This window comes from Protopterus annectens, chromosome 14.part0, assembly GCF_019279795.1.
Source record: "Protopterus annectens isolate FY-2018-M chromosome 14.part0, PAN1.0, whole genome shotgun sequence".
Classification (NCBI taxonomy): Eukaryota; Metazoa; Chordata; order Ceratodontiformes; family Protopteridae; genus Protopterus; species Protopterus annectens.
In genome coordinates this window covers 156,148,232-156,173,553 of record NC_056748.1, presented here as the reverse complement: position 1 = coordinate 156,173,553, position 25,322 = coordinate 156,148,232, and the positions used below count along the sequence as shown (strand labels likewise).

Genomic DNA, 25,322 nt, shown 5'->3' with positions numbered 1-25,322 from the left:
GGATATAGTGAGGCAGTGTGTCATTAGTAACTCTGGTGGCTGTTGGAGTGGCAGGGAGGGATATAGTGTGGCAGGGTGTCATTAATAACTGTGGTGGCTGATGGAGTGGCAGGGAGGGATATAGTGAGGCAGTGTGTCATTAGTAACTCTGGTGGCTGTTGGAGTGGCAGGGAGTGATATATACAGTATCCCTACAGCTTCTAGTTTCTATAAATGGATGTTTGTTGAATACAATAACACTGACCAGGAGTATGAGGCAGGGGGGGGGCGCCTTTATCTGCTATCCTGTTTGTTACAGCCATGGAATTAGTTATACAATACTTAAGTATGAACATATCACATCTGGGAATCCCAGCATATTATGGAGACTCTGTAATCTCTGCATGGTGCTGATGACTGTTCTATGGTTACAGCTCATCCAGAGTATAATAGTATGATAATGGATTCTATACAGAAATTGGGAAATGTTTTGGGCTTAGATTTCAATGAAGGAAAACACAAAATATTTCCTTTAACAAATGCAGGGAGGACAGCATTTGGGGATTTCCCAAGATAGATTACAAAAATGGTACTTAAATGCATCTATCTGAGGACAGAGTCAGCCTCATTTATTTATCCTTTGTTGACTGGATTAGTCCCACTAGGCTTGTGACCTATTTTCAGGGGAGACCCAAGGTGTTACTTTATACTAGTTGGGGGTATTTGGCCAGGAGTATTAGGGAACTTTCCTTCCTTTTCTTGATAGGTGCTGTGGGAAATTTCAGATCCACCTGACCTGCCACCAACCCAAGCAGATGGGACCTCAGTTTAATGCCTCATTAAAGAAGAATGACCCACAATTTCAACAATTTGCAAACAATTTTAAAAACAATTTCCAGTCTACAAACTTATAATTGATATAAAACATCAGAATTGTACTTTATTTTCCTCATACTGGCAAAAGAAAAACCCACAAATTACTGAACAAGATAAAAAAGATGCCATTGAAAACACGCTCAAATTCAGCCCATTCAAAAAGTTGCTTTACACACAACTTATGATTAACAATAATGCATATTTTACCCCTCAAAAAATTAGTAAATTTAATAACAAATACCCACCTGAATGTCCTCACTGCACTAAGCCACCAGCAGACATTATCCATGTTATGTGGGAATTTAATAAAGTTCATAACTTATGGTGTTCATTAAGGGCAAGACTAGAGAAAATGTGCTACCGAAAAAAGTAATTTATCCTGGGAAATGGCTATCCTGCACATGAATATAAATAATCTTCCAATAGTCTTAAAGCATGTCTTCATCACCATATGTGCTCTTGTCAAATTGTATATTACAAAGAACTGGACCCTTGCGACCCCACTTTCATGGGAGGGTTTTAGCAATTTAGCAATCAAATACATCTCCTCCCATAAGCTACTGTATGTTACTAAGAAACGTAAATACTACCAAGAGTATTGGGAATACCTATTAGATTTCATTCTCAAGAAGTAAAAATATTAATTTTAGAAGTGAAATATTCAATATATGTAAGAAAGTCAAAAAGGATATATTTAGAACATTATTATCACTGTTGTTTTATAAATCCTTATGTTGATAAGCTGTTCACAAATAGATGTACCCTGTGTAAAGGTTCTAGTTTATCTTTCCCTCGTATGTGTAATATCCCCCTAAATAGCTAATGGTTACTGCTTTGTTCTTCTTATCACTGCAGAATAAGTGGTTAGTACAAAAAAAATTGGATTCTTGAAGTGACTTATTTGTATATATTGTGTATAGGTTGTTATGGTTGGTTGTATGCTGTATGTGTTTTTTGTTGTCAAATGTCTTATATGTTATAACCTTAAAAACTGCAATAAAGAAATTAAAAAAAAAAAAAAAAAAGGATGAGCCACCATTAAATGAAGGAAAGTACAGTTGTGTAAAATCGTACCATAACAGTAGATGTCCTTCTCTTCACTGTTCCAGTATTCTTCACAATAGGGATCCCCTGCCAAGGGCACCCCAACGTCCAGCCAGTATACCAACGTATTTTGGTTTAAAGGGTATGCCATACATCACATGTATGTTTGATGTGCATGCTGTAAGGCATGAAGGTGATGTCCAGATGTACAGTCCTCAGAACTGAAAAAGCCTCAGTAAGAATAATAGTATGTAACAAGCACATCCATAAGGGAAAAGGATCAGGGGGAGAAAGGAGTGAGCGAGGGAATATTGCAACAGTGAAGAAAAGGACATCTACTGTTATGATAAGATTTTATTTAGTTGCCCTATGTCCTTCTGTATCACTGCTACAGTATTCTTTAAAATAGGGAAAGTGCAAAGCTTGAGAAGAAGATTGGCAGGAGAAAGGGCCAGCAGAGCCCTCTAGGATGTCATGGAGAGTGGCCCTGGCAAAGCCAGCTCTGGCCCTAGAAATCACATCCAACTTGTAGTGCTTAGTAAAGGCATGCACTGAAGTCCAGGTTGCTGTCCCAGGAATAGAATAAGTATCTAAACCCTTGAAGAAAGCACCAGAAGAAGCCACAACCCTAGTAGAATGAACCTTAACAGAAGAAGGAAGGCACTTCTTATGGAAAGAATAGCAAAAAGAAATGGCTTTAGATATCCAAGAAGAAATGGAAACATCCAAACCTTAAGACTTAGGATGAAACAAAACCAAAAGCTGTTCAGATATATGAAAAGCTTTAGTCTTAGCCAAATAGTATTCGAGTTGTCTATGAAAATCCAAAGTGTGCAAAACCTTCTCACTAGCAGATTGCAGAGAAGGAAAAAAAGTGGGCAAATGAATAGACTGATTAAGAGACAACTCATTAACTACCTTGAGCATAAAAGAGGGATTGGTATGAAGGGACACCCTGTCCTTATGGAAACTAAAAAAAGGAAAAAAAGCTATAAGGGCTTGCAGCTGAGACACCCATCTGGCAGAAGTAAAGGGGTTAAAGAAGAACAATGTTGTACGGAAGCTAGAGCAGCAGGTCAATGTTTCTAAAACAAGTTAAGGTCCTAGGAAGGAGGGGCAGGCAGCAGGTCAATATTTCTAAAACAAGTTAAGGTCCTAGGAAGGAGGGGCAGGCAGCAGGTCAATGTTTCTAAAACAAGTTAAGGTCCTAGGAAGGAGGGGCAGGCAGCAGGTCAATGTTTCTAAAACAAGTTAAGGTCCTAGGAAGGAGGGGCAGGCTTCCTGGGATGCCTAATGTGAAGGACGCCTTTAAGAAACAGTTTGGCCTCACATCTAGAGGCTAAAGGGGGAGTCAAAGGCAGACAAGCAAGATAGCTGAGAGGTGGGCCTTAACAGAAGAATATGCCAACCCAGCATTAAGCAATTCACACAAATAAGAGAAAACCAAAGGAACATCCACAGTAAGTGGATACAGGGTACAAGAAAGACACCAAACAAGAAACCTCTTCCATATGGATAAGTAAGATTTCCTAGTAGTGAGTTTCCTGGAGTCCTGCAGGACCCAACACATGTCCTCAGAAAAAAAGATATCTGTAGGAGATCAAAACCATATCACCCACAATGTCAGTTGAAGAGTGGACAGGTTTGGATGGATGAGAGATTCTTTGTCTTGTGTGAGTAGGTCCACTGTGAAGTAACTTGTGATGATTGCCCTTGGCAAGATGCAGAAGAAGAGGGAACCAATACTGTCTGGGCCAAAAGGGAGTCACCAGTAAGATTTTGTGGGCATCCTGTCTTTACCTTGAACAGGACTTTTGGAATGTGAGGAAGGGGAGGGAAGGCATAATGAAACATCTCCTTCCAAGAAAAAGAGAAGGTGTCCACCTTCCAGGCCAGAGGGCAAGGCAGTCTGGAACAAAACAGAGGAAGTTGTCTGTTCAGAGGGGAGCAAAATAGATCTACTTGAGGAGTATCCCACTGGTGGACAATGTCCAGAAACATGTCCCTGTAAAGCATCCAGTCATGGGATAGTATTATAGATCTGCTCAGAGAATCTGTAACTATGTTCTGTAAATTTCCTGAAGGGTCACGTGATAATGGATAGCCAGCACCCAAACCTGTAGGGCTAACCTGCATAGGAGATAAGACCTTGCCCCCCTTGCTTGTGTGACATACCACATCACTGGGTATTGTCTGTGAGAATCTTGGTGGGTCCTGGAAGAAAAAGAGAATGAAAAGCCTGAAGAGCCAGCAGAAGACCTCTCATCTCTTTGACATTGATGTGGTCTTTCTTTTGTCAAGGAGACCAAAGGCCCTGAACCTTCAGAGGGCCAAAAGAGGCCCCAATCCCACAACTGAGGCATTTATGAAACGTTCCTGAGAGGGGTTTGGAGGTTAAAAAGGAAGTCCTGGTTTGAGGAACAACTGATGAATCCACCACTGAAGTTCCTGCTTGAGTCATGGAAGTAGAGGGACTAGAACATCTAAAAGATGAGAACATTGAAGCCAAACTGGCTTTAGAAACCACTGAATCTTTCTCATGTGGAGCCTGGCTAGAGGGAGCATAGGAATGGTGGAAGCCATGTAACACAGAACCCTCAGAAATTCCTTGGCAGTGATGGAGGCCAGAGGAAGAAGGAACTGAAAGAAAGTGATGAGAGCTAAGGCCTTGGGAGAATGCAGGGATGCCAGCACTGGAACAGTCTGGATCCTACATCCCAGAAAAACATGATCCAGAAAAGGAATCAGGAATGACTTCTGGAAGTTTACAGTAAACTCCAGGCTTTGCAAGTGAGGAATGGTAAAGTGTAGGTGCTGAAGAAAGATCTCTTGAGAGGAGGCCTGGATATGCAGGTCATCCTGGTAAGGAAATACCTGTATCCTACCTTAGCCTGCAGAAAGCAATCGCAGGAGTGAAGCATTTGGTGAAAATCCTTGGGGCTGTAGAGAGGCCAAAGAGCAAAGCAGAGAACTAAAAATGGCAGGAAGCATCAGACAAGCATGAAAATGCCCTGGAAAGGGGCAAATATGAATGTGTAGATAAAGTATTTTATTTATTTATTTAAGTCTGATAACCGGGGAAGTCCACTGCACTAGAAGAGCCTATTTTCAGTGGACACCCAGGGAGAAAAGCTCCAAAACAAATTACACATGCATTTGAATTTACAAAGAAAGGGCAAAAATATATAGATTTCAGTTACATATTGCAAGTTACTAGGGACACAACATGTAACTGTGCAGAACAAGCTAAAGACATTTCAGAGTGTGTAATACAGTATGTTAAAAGAGCAAGTGAGTAAAACATTTAACATATATAGTAACTAGCTTATAATGGTAGGTAGAAGAGTATCCTTGAGATCCAGGGAAACTAGAAAAGCCTGAGAAAGTAGCAGAGGAAACAAGGTTTGAAGGGATAGCATCCAAAAGGAAAGGACCTTTAAAAAGGCATTTAGCTGAGAAAGATCTAGAATGGTTCTTTAGGTGCCTTCTTTCCTGGGGACCAAGAACACTCTGAAGTAAATCCCCTTCCCCCTCTGAAGAGTTGGAATTTTTTGAATTGTTCCTTGATCCAACAGACCCTGCAGTACTCTGGAAAAAAGAGCAGTTGTTCCTGAGGAGGCTGAGGAATTTTCAAAAAGGGAGGAAGAGATTTCCAAACCATAGCAAATTATGGAATGAATCCAGGAGTTTTCAGTGATCTTCATCCACATAGGAAGGGATAGGGAAAGATGCAAGAAAAGAGGAATGTGACTGAGAAGAACAGGATAGTCAGGCAGCACCTGGTCTGTTAGGAAAATGAGGCTGCTGAGAAGAAGGAATTTAGGTAGCCTTAGTAGAGGAACCCTTCTACCACCCTTTTTACCTTTGGGGGAGGGTGAGACTGTCTATGAACAAAGGCAGGCGTATTAGGATAATTCCTCTGAAACCTAGGCACAGGGAAAACAAAATATGCTTCAACTCCTGTAAGGACTTGTCCCTTTCATGTAGGGACTTAAACAACTCCGCAGCAAGAGCACCAAGCAAATGCTTACTATCCAGAGGAGCAACCATCAGTTTAGCCTTGATATCATCAGGCAAAGGCTGAGGTCTGAGCCAGGAAAACCTGCTCAACACAGATCCAAAAGCAGGACTTCTAAGATGGCTGCATACTGAGTAACAACCTAATTTTAACTCTCCCAGGGTAAAAACAGAAACTCAGCAGAGAAAGCCAGTAGACTTGTGTGTTTCTGGGTAAATTTCAGTATTTGGCAAGTAAGTGCACTGCCTGGATGCCAGGAAAAAAGAAATACAGAGGACCTGAAAGAAAATCAGCTACAAAAGGCAAGGAAAAATGCTAACTGGGAAAAGATCTGCAGCTGTTTAGCAAAAGGCAGTGCAACCTCCAGACATGACTTCGAGTAACATAAAGTATAAGACATCTGCACACAGACATGGTTAAAATTAATGAAACACTGATGGAGTATATCATCTCAAACAACAAAATGCTGTAAACAATGGAAGAAGCTGTAAACAAATATTCAGATGAGGTGATAAAACTGCAAAAAATCAGAGGTCGAAATGAAGAAAAGGCTGGCTGAATATGAGACTGCTCAAGAAGAGATGTTTCAAAAATAATAGAATTAGAGGACAGATCACATAAGGAAAACCTGAGATTTTCAGCTGTACAGAGAAGCTGGAAGGAAGAGATTGTATTAATGTTATGAAAGCACAAATAAACAATGGACTAGTATTCCACAGCAGAAGTTGTTAGATGAAAGAGCACATTGTTTATATGCTCCAAACCTGGCTATTAGAAAGCAGCCCAAATCTTTAACAGTAAAGATGCAATCCTACCAGCAAAAGGAGTTACTTCTGACAAAACTGTGGCAGAAAGACAAAGTAGTAAAAGTGGGAGACAGCAGAGTCTTTGTGAAAAATTATTACTTACTGCACACCAGGCAGAAGAGGAGTAAATGTATTCTACTGTTCAGGGAACGTCAAGAAACATGAGTGAGATTTAAACTGCTATATCCAACCATCATCAAAATAATCTTCTTTGGAGGAACAAAATCATTTTTTGATGAAGTACATGCTGAAGCAAGGAAATACAAATGTTTCAAAAACAACAAAACTTCACCATATGAAATCGAAATAAAACACAAACTCCACAAAGCTGATGAACCACCAGATCTACTTTACTCCTGGTACCTCAGCATTTCGCCTTCAAGGGATGTTTCTTTGTAATACACCAGCATCTTAAATAGTATTTCATTTGAAAAAAAAACTTTTTCGATTAAATAATTAAACAATTATCTCAATAAATTGATTAAATTACAAATACAAATACAAACTGCAAACACTGAATAATACCTTCCCCCTTTGAAATAGCAATAATTTATTATTCTTGGACTTCATTCAATCATAACTAACATGAGGCACTTTATAAATGTATACAAAACTTGCATATAAATTTAATCAGCAAAATCTAAAGAGAATTTAGCCAACATGATAGGAAAAATTCCTCAAAATTTAACACAGCAAATAAGATTGTTATTACTTTGCAAAAGTACATGTTTTAAATTTTCATTGACACTTCTTGGTTTAATCCACCTGGATATAAGGTGCCATAGTTGTAAATAAATGTGGTCTCTAAATAATTTAGCCTAGAGTGAAATGAACCCCCTGTTGTCTCAACCTGGGCCAAAACACTAAAAAATAAAGAGGAGCCATTACCCCCATGAACAGATGAAATATTGGTAGCTAATGCGCTCTCCCTTTTGTTGTTTCTTATGTCTAAAAGATGTTCTCTGATCCTTAGCATAACTTTCCTCTTTGTTTGCCCTATATACCATCTTGTACTGTCACATCCACAACCCATTATGTACACTACCTCACAATATTTGCAATTATATTTTCCCTTTGTTGAATATCTTCTACCATTAATTACTGTTCCTGACAAATTCTTCATTCTTGAACAAAGATTGCAATTTCCACAGGGAAAAGCCCCTTGTTTAACACTGATTCCTTGAAATAATGTCGGTCTATTATATAGTTCCTTCAAATTAAAAAACCTACCATAGGGAAAAAATATTTTGCTAGGAAAAATACTACTCAGAAATTCATCAGAACTAATAACTGGCCAAAGTTTTCTAACTATATGTGCAATATTGTTAGAAAAAGTACTATATTTCATAACATAAAAATGTTTTCCTTATTAACTTCTAAATTAGACATCCCTCTACTACTCCTAGTCGTGTTGAAACTTTCATAAACCGTATTCCTAGCCATCTCCAAAATTTCTCTACCATATCCTCTATCCAATAGTCTGTATTCCACCTCATCCAAAAATGACTCCTTCTGATGTACCTGAGATGTGTTCACCCAAATATGCCTGAATTCCCCGTAGGGTAATGCCTGAATCAAATGTGGTGGATGCATGCTAGATGCATGCAAAAAACTGTTCAGTGTGGTAGGTTTGTGAAAAGGTTTGTACTGAACTCTATTATTTTCATCAACAAAAAAACACAAATTCAAAAAATTAATACTTTCCTTGTCCATCTGAAAACTAAATTTTAAACCATGAGGATTCAAATTAAGTTCTTCAAAAAATGTCATGAACTCCTCTAAAGGGCCCTTACAAACAAAGGTCAAATCATCAATAAACCGCTTATATATGATTACATTCCTCTTAAAAAATTCTGTGAGATACATAAACTTTTGCTCAAAATCACCCATATACAAAACTGCATTAGAAGGGGCATATGCTGCCCCCATGGCAGTCCCTCTCTTCTGCAAATAAATTTTCTTATTAATCAAAAAATAATTATGGGCTAAGCAAAACTCTAATAATTCAATGATATATGAGGTACATGGCCCTTCTCCTAGTGTTTTTCCCACTGCCTCTATCCCCATCATGAACCAATGTTGGTATAGAGGGCATTTACATCAAGGCTAACCCAGAAATACTCACTTTTCCATTCCAAATTTCTAATACATTTACATAAGTCTTGTCCATTTCTAATATGGGACAGAATTTTACTCCTATATGGTTTCAAAATATGATCCAAAACAAATCCCACATTATAAATGAAAGAACCCCTACCAGAGACAATTGGTCTCCCTGGGGGGTTCTCTCTATTCTTGTGTATTTTTGGAATGGCAAAAAATATGGGGTCCTGAGGTTCCACTATGTACAAATTCTTAACATCAGTTTTATTCAGGAAACCCAGCCTCTCACCCTTCTCTAATAGTTCAAATAGCTTCCTATTGTATTCTTTTACAGGGTTCCTGGGTAGACTAATATAATCATTTCCTTACCCCAGTAAATTCTCTACCAACTGGTTATAATGTCCGTTATTCATTATAACCCAGCTCCCACCTTTATCTGCCTCTTTGAAAATAATTTCATTAACCTGGCTTCACAATTCCTTTAAAGCCGCCCATTCCTCCTTACACAAATTATATCTCATGTTTGTTAAACCTTTTTAACTCTTTCTCAATACTGGACAGCAGTAATTTCTCAAAGATGCAGACAAACTGATTTATTTTAGGTGGAAAAAAGTATTACAAAAGAAGGTCAATGTTGGTATATCTAACTGACCATACCCTGTATTAAAAGCATGCACTAATTCATTTTCATCATCCTGCTCTGTCACATTCTCAAAAAAATCATCATAATCATACACTGATAGATTTAACAAAGAATCATCCATATCATGTAAAGGATCTAAATTATCCAAAGTTATTAATTCACTATCATCAACGCTATTAACTTTGTTAGAAAAAAGCAGTCTAAGAGGTAACTTAAGGCAGTATCTATTTGCTTCAATTAAAATGTTAGCTAAAGAAGGCAGTCTAGTCGGCACACATTTTGTGCCGTTTAACAGTACCTGTGTCGCTTCAAAGGAAAGTTTCAAATCTGATAAATTAATAATGTCCAAACCATTTGGTTCAACACATTGAAAAAGATTATCTGTTGTATCGTCCCTTTCGTTTAGCTCTATCATTTCTGCCATTCCTTCCATTCGCCCCCTCTTTAGATCTCTGCTGCTGTCCCGATTGGCTGGTACAGTCAGGTGCCTCTTCTCCAGGGATACTCTCAAAAGAGACGTTCTTTTTGGAAGATAATTCACTGAAGGAACCTGAATTATCTTTGCTGGAACTCAGACTGCCTGTGTATCTCTTTGTAGACCTGCCCCATTGTGGTTTCTGTTGCCGCTGATATACTTGTCCAGACTGGAAATCATTAAGATCATGACCCAGTTTTGTTTTCTTTCTATTCATAACTTCCCCTTCCACTTTATTGACTCTGGCTGAAATCTCTTTAAATTTAATGTTCAAAGTGGTAACTGGGAAGTCTATCTTAATAGACCCCTCTAAAGTTGAAAGATCAGTTAGTAACCTTTCGCTAGTCCTAAGGTTATGTTTGATTAAGGTTTTAAACCAGCTTAAGGTACACTCAAGAGATACCTGTCTCCACTCTTCGAGTAAGTCCAATTCATCATCATCAAACTCTCCAGCCAGCAAGCGGTCTACCCTTAGACCATGAGGGGTAATGTTTGAACTAACATATTGTTCCAACAACTTTGTGTCGTAATGCAGATTCACTTCCTTCAGCCATAATTTCTTCAATTGTTCAAATTGCCCCGCATTGTCCAGCCGCTCAGGAGAGCCCATGGGCTCATCTCAAGAATTTCTTCTATCTTTCCTTGACGAAATTGGTAAAGGAGAAGGTATCATTAGGGGTAATGTTTGAACTAACATATTGTTCCAACAACTTTGTGTCGTAATGCAGATTCACTTCCTTCAGCCATAAGTTCTTCAGTTGTTCAAATTGCCCCGCATTGTCCAGCCGCTCAGGAGAGCCCCATGGGCTCATCTCAAGAATTTCTTCTATCTTTCCTTGACGAAATTGGTAAAGGAGAAGGTATCATTACCAATATTGCTGCCATTACTGGGACCATTTGCCTCCATAGTGGATACACCGACTTTGTGTTATTCGATGACTGTTTCTGTCTATTTTATAGTGGTATTACCTGTTTTTCCTGTTTTTATAAGCTTTAATTGTTGGTTGCACTTCTTAGTTTAAGTTTGCTTAAAAGTTAAACTACAGGCTAATACACTCAAGTGTACTAGCTTTTGATAGCATTTAATCGAAAAGCAAAGCATTTATTGTGTTTTCTGTTGTATCTGTGAAAAAAAACTTGAAAAATCCAAAAAAAATATTCTTGTTCTCCTAACTTTCCTGGCTAGTTTGTTCCAGTGATCAGATTTTGCTGATCCCTGGGCTTTGTCTTGGTTCCTGTACTTCTCCATTTTCTTTGTTTGGTCAGGGGGAAGTTTCTTTACTCACCAGTGGGAGTGGGGAGTACTGAGCTGCCTGTTTGTCCTCAGAGGAGTGGTTTAAGACAGTAACTTGTAGTTCAGTGGCCATTTTGGGTCATTTCCTGCCTTTTCCAGCCCCCTGCTATAAAGCACGCTTTAGTGCGGAGTTGCCATTAGAGCAGCATCGGGCAGCGCTGGTTTAACAAGGTTAAACTTTTTCTGGCTCCATAAAGTCTGTTCTTCATTTTTTCCCTTAGAACAGCTCTACTAGTAACCTAAACAGTATATCTCTTGACTAAAAAGCACAGCACTTGTTCCTAAAAGTTTTTTTTTTTTTTTTTTCTCAAAAAAAAAAAAAAAAAAAAAAAAAAAAAACTCAGCACTTGTCACTTCTATATTATACAAACTTGCGAAACCCCCCCAGGAGTACCCACTTCCTTACTAAGTCCTCTCTTATTCAGTCTCATACCTAACTTCTTAATTTTTCTAGCATGTCGAAGGGCCAGATGCTGGTGTCCTCTCCTGTCCAGTTGGTGAATCTGGGAATATTGAGGCAATGTTACAATTGCCTCATGTACACAGACAACCCTCTCCTCCTCCCACATAACACAAATACTTGCGAGAGATGCAGCTATTTAGCCAAACTGGAGGCTGAGCTCTCTCAACTCAGGACTGGCAAGACCAGACAGGAGGAGAAGGAATCTACACACACCACAAAACCAGCCTCACATAATGCTACCACACCACTGAATCAAACACATAAACACACAAAGACATACTCGGAGGCTCTGAGTAAAAATTTGCCTAAACAGCAGAGGCCTCCAAAGCAGACACCCAAACAACTGCTACCTCAAGACACTCCACAAGCAACACATAAACCACAAAATCAGTGGGCAAAGCAGTCACAGCCCTTAAGGCCAAATACAACACCAAACATACTTGTCATAGGTGACTCCATAGTCAGACACACTGACGTCCCACTCACCAGGCTGAACAAGGAGAGGGTCACAGTAAGCTGCCTATCGGGCGCTAGAATCCGCAACATAACACAAGCACTCGGGTCACTCCACGGCAAGTACAAATATGACACAGTCATTATCCATGCTGGTGTGAAGGACCTGAGACGTACCTCCCTGGACTACATGATAAGAGACATAGAGGAGCTCTCTGATTATGTAGCCCAGGCAGGTATGACCCTGACCCTGAGCAGTATCCTTCCTTCACCAAGAATGATGCCACAATATAGAGACAAGATGATCAGCTTTAACAATTGGCTTAATGTCTGGTGTCATTCAAAGGGAATCCAGTGTCTGTCTGCCTGGGATGACATGCTTGACAAGCCACGCTCCTTCGCAAGGGACGGCTTGCACCTGTCACCCCTGGGATTCCGGATATTGGCTAAGGCTCTTGCCACCCCCATAGTGCCTTTTTTAGGCAAGGCTCAAATTCTAAACATACCACCCTAGAAAACAAAAATGGGAAGAAACTGAGGGTAATGCTGCTCAATGCCAGAAGTCTAAATCTCAAAATGCACGCACTCGAGGCCCTTCTCAGTATGGAGAACATCGATGTCTGTGCTGTAACTGAAACCTGGTTCAAGGCTCCTGAGAGCACCCCGGCACTATTAGGTTTTACCTCATATCATGCGTTCCGGCCCCAAAACCCGGACCACACCACAAAAGGAGGGTGTATCCATATTCATAAAGGATACCCACACCTCCAGGTTGGTGGCAATGCAAAGCTCGGAAACCATCCAGGTGCAACTAACCATAGGCAAAACTGCTCTACAAATTGTAGCATGCTACAGGCCACCCTCTCAAACTCAGGAACCCCACACAGCCTTCCTGAAGACACTGGAGGGTATAAATGTATCTCCAAACACCATCATATTGGGTGACTTCAACTACCCGAATATAGACTGGGAACATTACTCAAGCCCTAACTTTCTAGCCCAACGGTTCCTGGAGTTCATAAATTCAAATGCCATGGAACAGCTAGTCACTGTTCCCACAAGAGGAGAAAATATACTAGATCTCATTATCACAAACATGGGGACAAAATGCTCCACACCGGAAGTATATCCCTCATTGGTGAGATCTTATCATAAAGTAATCTCACTGGAAATCCACATCGCGCGCCCACCCCAAACAAAAAAGACCACAGTGAAGAACTTCTCTAAAGCAAACTTCACACTACTCAAGACTGGTGTGGTATCCTTCAAGGCCCCTGAGCCAGTGGAAACCACAACACAAGCTGCGGAAGCCCTTACAAATGCCTTCTATGAACACCTCCAGGACTGCATGGATCAGGCAATCCCAAATAAAACCAAGACTCTTTCCACAAAGGGCAAACGTCCAGTCTGGTGGACCCCAGCCATTAACAAACTTTACAATAAGAGGAGAAAGCTATTACATGATAGAACAAAATCCATAAAAGGAAGTCACCCCTGATCATTATTAGTAAAAAATACGAGCACTCATAAAATCAACTAAGGCCAATTTTGAGAGAAAAATTGCCATGGATTCAAAGGACAATCGTAAGGCCTTTTTCAGCTATGTTAGGAACCTGGGTGGAAACTCCCAGATATGCTCAGAATTAGTCCAAAATGATAAAAAATCACTGAACCCACAGACATTGCCAACATACTGGCAGACAGGTTCAGTGCAAACTTCACCCCCCTCTCCCCCCATAAAGGAGAGATAACTATCCCAGCGGAGTGTAGCCTCCCAGACATCTCAAATGTGCAGGTGAAAGCTGCTCTCTCTAAAGCTAAAAACACAGCATCAATGGGACCGGATGGTGTCCCCGGCTGTGTGCTACATGAGCTAAATGAGGAATTACACCCGCACATAAGGCAGCCGTTTAATCTCAGCCTTACCACAGGATACGTGCCCAAGGAGTGGCATACGGCAACTGTGGTCCCACTCTACAAAGGCGGTGCCTATACGGACCCTGGTAATTACCGCCCCATAAGCTTAACAAGTCTAGTCTGCAAAGCTATGGAGAGGATCATAATGGAGCTCATAAACAAAGATATAGGGGACTTGCAGACATTGGACCCGACCCAGTTTGGCTTCGTCATGGGCAGATCATGCCTTTTGAACTTGGTCAACTTCTTCAAAACAGTCACCAAGGCCATTGATGAGGGAAAGGCAGTCCATACAGCCTACCTTGACCTTGCAAAGGCTTTCGACACAATACCCCACTCGGGTATTGTAGAAAAACTTACCAGCTTAAATGTAAACCCATATGTCACAAGATGGGTTGCAAACTGGCTTAAGGACAGAACCCACAGGGTTAGAGTTGCTGGCGCTATGTCAGACTCCAAGCTGGTCACAAGTGGTGTCCCACAGGGCTCGGTCCTTGGCCCCCTATTGTTCGGCATCTACTTCTCAGAAGTACAGGCCAACATGGGAGGACTTTGGCTGACAAAGTTTGCAGATGACTGCAAACTGGGCGCCATAGTGGAAAGTGCATCGGACACGGATATCCTTCAGAAGGGAATCACAGAAACAGATAGCTGGTGCCAGAGCCATGGTCTGAAGTTAAACGCCAAAAAATGTATAATCATACCCTTCGGGAAAAACAAGGTAACCCCAAGCTACCATATAGGCGGCAATCCACTAAGCACAGAAGAGGTTATCAGGGACCTGGGGACCCAGGTTGACAGTGGCCTTTCTTTTGACACTCACGTTGCTAAAGTGGTTAGAAAGACCTTCTACATTGCCCACCTGATCATGAAGGGATTCACATCCAGATCTAGTGAGGTCATTGTTCCCCTGTACTCTTCACTTATCAGACCAATGATCGAGTACAATGCCCCATTCGGGATGTATCTCACCCGACATCTGCAGCAGTTGGAGAGACCCCAAAAGTTCCTCACCAAAAGGATAAAGGGACTCCAAAATCTGTCATATGCTGCTAGATTGAAGAAACTCCAGCTCTATTCAGTCGCATACCATCTGCTCAGAGGTGACATGTGCCTGACATACAAGGCCATGTCCAACCCGGAATTAATGGACATGCTCCACCTCAAAAAATCCAAATCCACCAAAACCACTAGAGCAAGTGACTTAAACCTTAGCACGGATATAAATAGGACATGCTGGAGGGATAGATTTATCACTCAGAGACTCCCTATGCTGTGGAATAAAATCCCAGTCCATGTGAGGCAGAGCACCTCGCTGGCTCTGTTCAAGAGAAATCTAGACCTGTGGATGGGAGATCGTAGGTTTACCCCGGGAATCATCTCTGTGTCACTGCTGGACAGAGGCACAACAAACTAATGGGCATAGTATTTTTTCATATAAGGGGTGGCGTAAGCCACAAAACTTTGGGCTAGGCTTATAAATGCCTTAGGGCAGATAGCCTAGTATAAACCTATGAACCTATGAATACTAGTGCCAAAAACAACAAAACTTTACCATAAGAAATCCAAATAAAACACAAACTCCACAAAGTTGATGAACCACCAGGTCTACTTTACTCCTGGTACCTAGGCATTTCACTTTCAAGGGATGTTTCTTTGTAATACACCAGCATCTTAAATACTATTTCATTTGAAAAAAAACTTTTTTCAATTAAATAATTAAATAATTATCTCAATAAACTGATTAACTTACAAATATAAATACAAACTGCAAACACCGAATAATACCTTCCCCTTTTGAAATAGCAGTAATGATTATCCTTGCACTTCATTCAATCATAACAAATATGAGGCACATTATAAACATATACAAAACTTACATATAAATGTAATCAGCAAAATCTAAAAAGAATTTAGCCAACACGATAGGAAAAATTCCTCAAAATTTAACACAGCAAATAAGATTGTTATTACATTACAAAAGTACATGCTTTAAAATTGCATTGACACTTCTTGGTTTAATCCACCTGGATATAAGATGCCATAGTTGTAAATAAATGTGGTCTCTAAATAATTTAGCCCAGAGTGAAATGAACCCCCTGTTGTCTCAACCTGAGCCAAAACACTAAAAAATAAAGAAGAGCCATTACCCCCATGAACCGATGAAAAATGGGTAGCTACTGGGCTCTCCCTTTTGTTGTTTCTTATGTCTAAAAGATGTTCTCTGATCCTTATCATAACTTTCCTCTTTGTTTGCCCTATATACCATCTTGTACTGTCACATCCACAACCCAATATGTACACTACCCCACAAGATTTGCAATTATATTTTCCCTTTGTTGAATATCTTCTACCATTAATTACTGTTCCTGACAAATTCTTTATTCTTGAACAAAAAGATTGCAGTTTCCACAAGGAAAAGCCCCTTGTTTAACACTGATTCCTGAAAATAATGTTGGTATATTCAATAGTTCCTTCAAATTAAAAAACCTACCATAGGAAACAAATATTTTGCTAGGAAAAATACTACTTAGATATTCATCAGAACTAATAATTGGCCAAAGTTTTCTAACTATATGTACAACATTGTTAGAAAAAGCACTATATTTCATAACATGTTTGTTATGATTGAAGTGCAAGAGTAATAATTATTGCTATTTCAAAGGGGGAGGGTATTATTCAGTGTTTGCAGTTTGTATTTGCATTTGTAAGTTAATCAATTTATTGAGATAATTGTTTAATTATTTAATTGAAAAAGTTTTTTTCAAATGAAATACTATTTAAGATGCTGGTGTATTACAAAGAAACATCCCGTGAAGGCGAAATGCCAAGGTACCAGGATTAAAGTAGACATGGTGGTTCATCAACTTTGTGGAGTTTATGTTTTATTTGGAAATACAAATGTTTGTCCAACAAAATGTGAGCTGTGAAACAGAAGAAGATTCTGCCTCTTGTTCTTCTGGTAATAAAGACTACAGAGAAAGTGTGCCAGCGACACCTTTTCCAATGTTTAAATGGAAACTTTTGGCGAGAAGGAAGGGTGCAAGAGAGTTGAGTAGAAGAATCTAGAGTACATTGGAAATGAAGCAGAGACAGGATTTGGGAGATGGTGATGCACATGAATAAAACCAGTAACCTGCAAATTGACAAATGTGGGATTACAAAGCAATAAATATACTTGTAAAATATGACAGAACAAGAAAATGTGGAAATATTTAACTTTTTTTGGACTTGTGGGGGACTCTAAAACATACACCCTACTTTATGTCATTACTGTTTGGAAAAATACTTGGGGAAAGAAGAGGTAAGTAAACATGTTTTTATTAATAGTACTATTTTTTATTGTATATGATTTTATTTGCATGTTATAATGTAAAGTTTTATCTGTTCTTTTGTTTAAGTGTAATGGAGATACTATTGTAAACAGACACTTTTTTCTCCCTTCTTATGTCTTTCTCCCTGTTTAGTTTTTAAGAAATGTAGGCACTGCAATGTAAAAAGGAGAAAAAGAGAAACCTGGTTAAAAGAGCATGACAAAAGAAAAAATAATGCATCTTTTTTTATTCTTGCATGGAGAATGAGTAGATTAAGGCCCCTAACTTGATCTAGTAACAAATTTAAAGAGAAAGCAAGTAAATGAAAAAGAATATTGGATATTATAAGGCTTTTTTCTAGCAAATAAATGTATGCTTAGTAGCAATTCTCTCTCTGGTCCTCGTGTCTTCATGGAGACAATCTGATAAAAAAATGGATTACAATCTGGTAAAAGAGAAACTGGCTAGGAGATAATGTTCTCTAAAAACATTCAGGTGTTTTTCAGCTGGCCACATAGCACCTAGTAGAAGCACAGCCTGCACTTTGCATCTTAGCATGGACAACCTTTCTTTTAGGTTAACTCAAGTCTAATAGTGTGGCTGTCAGTTTGGGACAGTTGTTCCTATTAGGATAGTAAAACTTCAATATTTGAAGATGTACATAGTTTTGTATGTTAGTATTAAGATAATAGGTTTTATGTGGGTATTGGAGGTGCGTTTGTCTTTTTTGTTTGATGCTTTAAATATAACAAAACATTTGTAAGATGTGACATAGGGGCAAATGGATATGACAAGAAACAACTGTATAGAAGTTCAACCTGTCAAACAGTGTATACATGTAACACAAAATCTGGAACTAGACATTTAACAAAAAAGTTGTTATACATAAAATGTGAGAATAACATTTTAACACAATGATGCTTTCTGTCATGTCTTCAATTTTAATGGTCTCACACAAATACAAAAAAGGAGTAGTGAACTATAATAAAACATGTAGAGTACAAATAGCTATACTATAGGAAACACACTTGGAAAGAACTGAACATGTGAGTTTGATAAAAAAGGTTTTCAGGATGGTTATTCAGCAGAATACATAGACAAAGGAAAATAGGGGTTTTTATATTAATTGCAGGAGGAGCTCTGACAGTGATTGAAGAGGATAAAATAGATAATAGTGGTAGATTTGTAGCGTTAATGGGCTAATGACAAGGGTGGAGGATTACACTGGAATTTATTTGTATTCCACCTAAAACTGCTATAATGGAACTTAAAAAAATTCTGGGAGAAATAATCAGCTTTCAGCAACGAATATTACTTATAGGTGGAGACTGGAATTTGCAGCAGGGAAGATGTGTCTGGGGGCCCTGAATGGTAAGTATACCAAAGGAGGGTAGACGTTTAAAGAGATTTATGAAAATATTTGGCATGGAAGATGCCATTCACTATTAGGAGTTTGGAGTAAATTTACATATTATTCCCCACTGTATAAAAACTGGGCTATACTAGACAGAATTTACATTTCACAGGAACATGTGCATTTAACTGAAGGTCTTGATACGTACCCATTAACTATTTGAGATCATGCAGCAATAATAACAAAATAAAAACACAGAGTGATGAAATAAAAATGAGACACTGGTACTTTCCCACCTATCTGTTGAAAAGAAAGGAATCTAAGGAATGGGTAGTGGAAATTATTCAGCAGCTATTAGAGAAGACAGAAATTTCTTCTGAAAATATCGCTATGGAGTAGGATAAAATTAAAGTAGAGTTTGAAAATTGGGTGGAAATCAACAAAAGGAAGATATGGTTAAGAAGTAACAAGAATTATTTAGACTGACTGACACATTTTAAGGTATTGCAGAATAGGGGGAATCTCAGAAAACAAGAAGAGGAACAACTGCAGAATGCTAACCGAAAATAAGGGTTTGCCTTGATAATATGCATGAGTTTAGAAAGATTGCTGTTAAGCAACTGTTTTTGATAATAACTCTATAACACAAAAACTTTTAGGACAACAACTCAGGCAGCAGAAAGTAGAAAGGGCTGTCACCAAGCTAAGGGAGCCTATAACAAGGAAGGTAACAAGAGATCATATAGAGGTATTAGAAATACTTCAGAAAGTCTATTAAAGTTTGTATAAAGCAGAGAAATATGAAAATCAAGAAAAGGTACAAATGGAAATGTTTATGGAAGAGTTAAATATGCCAAGTTTAGAGGTATATGAGGCTCAGTTACTAACAGTTAGGATAGGAAGGGATGAGATAAAAGTGGTGATGTATAAGAAATCCACAGGAAAGTCCCCAGGAATAGATGGCATTCCTGTGTAACTTTGGAAGCTAGGAGGTGAAAAACTAATAAAGCTCTGGAAGGTTTTGATTAACGGTATTTTAAGAGGAGGAGAAGTACCAACATCCTGGAAGAAAGCGATAGTAGCTGTAATACCTAAAGAGGGTAAGGATCGATCAGATCCAGCTTCATACAATCCCAAATCCCATTTCAATACAAAATCATGATTATAAGTGTTTATGTCTATAATGGCTAAAAGAATGGCAAAAGTGATGCCAAAATTGATAGATATCGATCAATGTGGATTTGTGGAGGGGAGTCAAACATTTGACAACATTAACAGAACATTGATGATCCAGAGAGAAGCAGAATGTATGAAAATACCACTGTTGTTGGTGGGTCTTGATACAGAGGAAGCTGGGACTTTATGAGCTGGCCAATGGAAGCATTTCCTGTAAAAATTATAAGGTTGATTAGGAGGATATATGAGGGATTGGAGGTGAAAATTAAAATTGTGTGGGGTTCTCTCTGATAATTTCTGCTTGAGCAGAGGAACCAGGCGGGGGGGGGTCTCTTTCCCTTTTTTATATGCATTATATTTAGATCCATTGGCAAATAAATTAAAGGACTCAGAAATTCATGGATATAATTGGTATGGTAGTCAAGAAAAGCTGACTCTGTTTGCAGATGATATTATTTTATACCTGATAAAACCAGAAAAGGACATTACAGGGTTGTGGAATATTTTCAGACAGTTTCAAATCTTTTCGGGATACAAAATTAATGAAGCTAAAACAAAGGCTACAGGGGTAAGTTAGGTACCCACACACTAACTGGTTCAGCAATATCCACATTTATGAGAACATGATAAAACGAAGTATTTAAAAGTATGGATTAAACATTGATTCTGGTGTCCCAGCTAAGGATATGTGGGAAGAAACTAAACAAACGATAACACAAAAACTAAGAAATTGGAAACTCTTGTTATATGGATATGGATAGTAAGACACAAGCAGTTAAAATGTTTTAGTCACTGTAGTCTTATACACAGGTCAGGCATATTATTATCAATAAGAGAAGAAATTGTAGATAGCAATTAATAAAGAGCTGAAGGATTTTATCTGGGAAGGGAAGATAGTAGAAGTCAAGTGTCTTCCCCTCCCAGATAAGCTTTCTTCCAATAGAACAAGGCAGATTGGGATTACCCTATTTGAAGGGATATTTCAGAGCTATACAGTTAAGGCTCCTATACATAGCACAAGCAGAAACCTATCATTCAAAGTCAAAATGAATGTTGATAAAACAGGGATGAAGCTCAAGAAACAAGAAGAGACTGGCATGTTCTCCCTGCTAAGGTCAGATCACAAAACTGTCTCTTTTGAAATTAAAATCAATTCAGAACCCACAGTTAACCTTGTAACATCTGCAAACTATTTTAAAGAAAAGTACCTTTTGTTAAGTGACAACATATAAAATGTCCATGCCTATCCAAACCAAAAAACAACAGAAACATATGCAGAAGTGTTCATAGAAACTCTGTACAACATTTCATTTGTTGCATAGACGCTGCTGTGCCCACCAGAAGTAAGCTCAAGATTCCAAAATCAAACTGCCCTGGTGCAATCCTATATTAAATAGATTATACAACAAAAAAAATGAAAATCATAGTTAAAATTAGGAAGTGTAGGTAAAGCCGCAGTGGTAGCGTTGTCGCCTCACAGCAAGAGGTTCTCCCATTCGATTCTCGACAGGAGCGCCTTCTGTGTAGAGTCTGCATGTCCTCCCCATGGATGAGTGGCATTAAAAAGGCATGCATGAATGGGCATGCCTTCGTTGAAGGCTGGGCGTCGGACTGGCACCTCTGCATCGTAAAAATCTACTGACAATCATTAGCGGGCAGGAGTTTCGCTGTAGTGACCCCTAACTGGGGAAAAGCCGAAAGAAGAAGCAGCACCCAAAAAAGAAAAGAATTCTCTCATCAAACTAAGCATACATCTAAGAGGATTAAGAATTAAGTACAAAAAGCCAACTCTGTGGTCAAGATAGATTTCTAAGCCAAAGATAACCATAATGTTTTCTTCAGCTGTGTCAGAAACCTCAAAAGCAGCACACAACAGTGTACTGAACTGGTTTTTAATGAAGTCAGATTCACAGAGCCAGGTGATCTAGTGAATCTGCTGTCTGACAAATTCAGCTCAAGTTTTACCTGCCACCAACCTCTGGCCACCCCCAGGAAATATCTTCATGCATAACCCCTCTGTATATAAATAAGGAGCAGGTCCTAGTTGCACTCTCTAAGGCCAAAAAACACAGCTTCTGTGGGCCATGATAATATCAAAGGATAATTACTGAATAGCTGGAAACATGACCCATCAGGGCCACTGGAGTCACTGTTCAGCTTTAATCTCAGAACAGGCTTTGTGCCACGGGAATAGAGAACTGCAACAGTCATCTTTCTAGACAAAGGTGGACCATCAATGGATCCTAGAAACTACAGGCCCATTAGTCTAACTAGTTTTAGATGCAAAACCATGGAGTGAATCATCATGGAAATGATTAATAAGAAAACAGACAAACTTTTAGACTCTGTATCAAACCTGGTTTTATTTTGTCAGGGGCAGGTCATGCATACTAAACCTGATGGATTTCTTCAAGAAGGTCACCAAGACAATGGATGATGATAAAACTGTGCATACTCCCTATCTTTATCTGGATATGGCGTTTGATACAATATCTCACCCAGGCAGTGTAAACAAACATTGATTTAGACATTACTCCCTACATAACATGTTGCATAACCAGATAGGACCCAGGAAGTTGGGATTGGTGAGACCACCTCCACAAAGAGGCTTGTCAGCAATGGAGCCCCAAGGGGCTTTGTGCTGGGACTGCTTCTCTTTGGCATATACGTCTTGAAAGACAAGGTCAGTGCCAAAGGCCTCTGGCTATCCATGTTCACAGATAATGGCAGACTTGGAGCACTCACAGAATCTTCTCAAAACACTAACATCCTACAAGAAGGTCAGACACAGACAAATAACTGGTGCCAAAGCCACAGCTTAAAATTCATTGCCAAGAAATGCTTAACAGTACACTTTGGGAAGTTAGGCACCCTGGGAAATTACCTCATCGATAACACACCCCTAATAGTATACCTGGTAGTTAGGGATTTGGGAACATATGTAGATAGCAACCTAGCCTTCAACCAACCTGTGTCCAAGGTGGCAAGGAAATCATTCTGTGTTGCTCAACTTTTAAGTAAAGGCATAGCATCTAGGTTCAGAGAAGTCATTGTGCCACTCTATTCAGCCCTCATCAGACCCATTATTAAGTATAATGCCTCCTTTGGCATATACCTGGCCAGGCATATGCAATCACTACAACATCTGCAAATGTTCCTCACAGAAAGAATACAAGGCATTAACACACTGCCCTATGTGGATTGCCTCAAAGCCCTATCTCTACCCTGTTTCCTACAGACTGCTGAGAGGTAATTTATGCCTGACATACAAGGCATCCTTGGATTCTGCTTGGATAGACATTTTACATATCTTCAAAATGAACAGCATCAAAACTACTAGATCTAAGGATCTAAAATTTGCTTGCCACATAAATCTGATATGTTGGAGGGACAGATATGAATCTCAGAGAATTCCCATTCTCTGGAATAGGCTCCCCATCCATATAAAGCAGAGTCCTTCCTTAACCCTATTCAAGTGTACCATGGACCAGTGAATAGGAAATCATAAATTCAGCCCTGGTCTGGTGCCCATGTCTCTAATGGACAGAGGCAGCCATAAATCATGCCCTAACTTAGACCCTTTATAATAATGACCTGGATATAATAACATGTGGGGCACGTTTGGGTTGCACAGCTAGGCTTATAAAGGCCCTAGTGGTTGTTAGTCTAGTATAAACCTATGAATCTATGAACCTATTCCTTCTTAGCCTGGTCTGTCTTTTCTATCTCACATTTTATTGTTATTAGTCAATATGACCAAATGACCTAGGGACAAATTTTAAACCACTGTATGACTAAACCTGACATAGCATGTAGTCTGTGATCTCCTCTCCACAGGATGCTGCTCACCACAGTTGATTCCTAAAGCATTTCATCCACAGAACTCTTCTCACCCCTAATCTGTGCTAATGCCCACAACCTTTTTCAATTTTTGATGCATTTTGTTGGCATAACTTTAAAGTGTGAGGTGGAAACATCCAACATGTATTTGAGCGGAGGGAGGAACCTCATAGAATCACATGGAGAACATGCAGAATGCACATAGGCGTTGGCCAAAGGTCAGGATCAAACTCTATATGCTGTGCTTGAGAGACAAGACCTTAAGCATTATGCCAGCCATACCAGAGTGGAGCACAGGTAGTTAATTAGTCCGACAGTGTTTATTGAGCAGTTCATAGTCTTGACCCAAGGTACCTGTCTATGCACAGTTTCTGCTGCAGCAATGATAATTCATGGGTTAGAAAAAACAGAGCAAAATAACTATAGACTGTAAATACAAACTGAAAATATAGTGCAAAAATAAAGAAAAGAGGACAAGGAAAATGTTTTGTACCTCAAAATGACACACCTAAATATTTCAAGGACACCAGTGAGTCTTCGATTTGACATGTTCAGCAGTTGCATCATTTTTAATGATTGCCTTTTTAGTTGCTCCTTTTGGATGTATCACTGTGATGGCCTTTTCATGCATCTCTGCCACTAACTGGCATTTACCCAACTCATCAGTGTTAGCCATAATGGCATACCAAACTAAGAATATAACTCTAACTGGATGTGTGTCGCTAAAATCCATGATTTAAGGAATACACACGAGGTTGTACCTTGCATTGAATATCTGTGGAATACAATAATTTTATATCACATTCAATGTATAACATTCTTACCTTTTTCTCTTTCAGACAAGTTGTTTTTTAAGTTGTCAAGTTCCTCTTGCAAAGCACTCACATAATCCCTATCACAATTAGCATCTAAAATAAAACAGAAAAAGTCTACATTAAATTTGTAGAAGATGAAATGCAGTGTGAAGTTCAAACTTCAGTCTTTAATGTCTGCTGATATTTTTTAATAATTCAGTTTGCGTGCCACTCACAATTTTCTCTAACACAGTAAACAAACTGGAAATAAAATAAATAGAAATGCAGCCAAATGTTTATTTCACTGACTAAATTTGAACATTGTTATTCTGAGAACAAATAATCATTATTTGTGGCAGTTGTTGTTTGTCTTTCGGCTTTTCCCGGTAAGGGGTCGCCACAGTGGAACTCTGGTCCGCTAATGATTGGCAGTAGATTTTTACAAAATGCAGAGGTGCCAGCTCGACGACCAACCTTCAATGAAGGCATGCCCATTTACGCATGCATGTCTTTCGAATGCTACCCAATCATGGGGAGGACATGCAGACTCCACACAGAAGGCACTCCCAAGCCCAGCCGAGAATCGAACGAGAGAACCGCTTGCTGTGATGAAAATTTAATCGGTTAGCACATTCAATTAATAGCAGCTACAATTTCTAAAATGTTTCATATGTCTCATTCAGTTACACATTTTAAAACATATCAAAAGTGAAGCAGGAGTGTAAACTTGAGTAAAAGATGTAAACTAACCCTGAAAAGATTTAGTCCAGGGC

The 25,322-nt window shown here is 39.1% G+C and overlaps 1 protein-coding gene across 2 annotated transcripts in view; it reads right to left on the bottom strand.

The window, feature by feature from the left end:
* Positions 1 to 25,322, bottom strand: part of LOC122788905 (pulmonary surfactant-associated protein D-like) — a 426,773-nt gene that overhangs the window by 9,969 nt on the left and 391,482 nt on the right. For both annotated transcript variants that reach the window (XM_044055931.1, XM_044055932.1), the window contains exon 3: positions 24,580 to 24,663. In XM_044055931.1, coding sequence (XP_043911866.1) covers positions 24,580 to 24,663 — 84 coding nt within the window. The remainder of the gene's footprint in view (positions 1 to 24,579; positions 24,664 to 25,322) is intronic.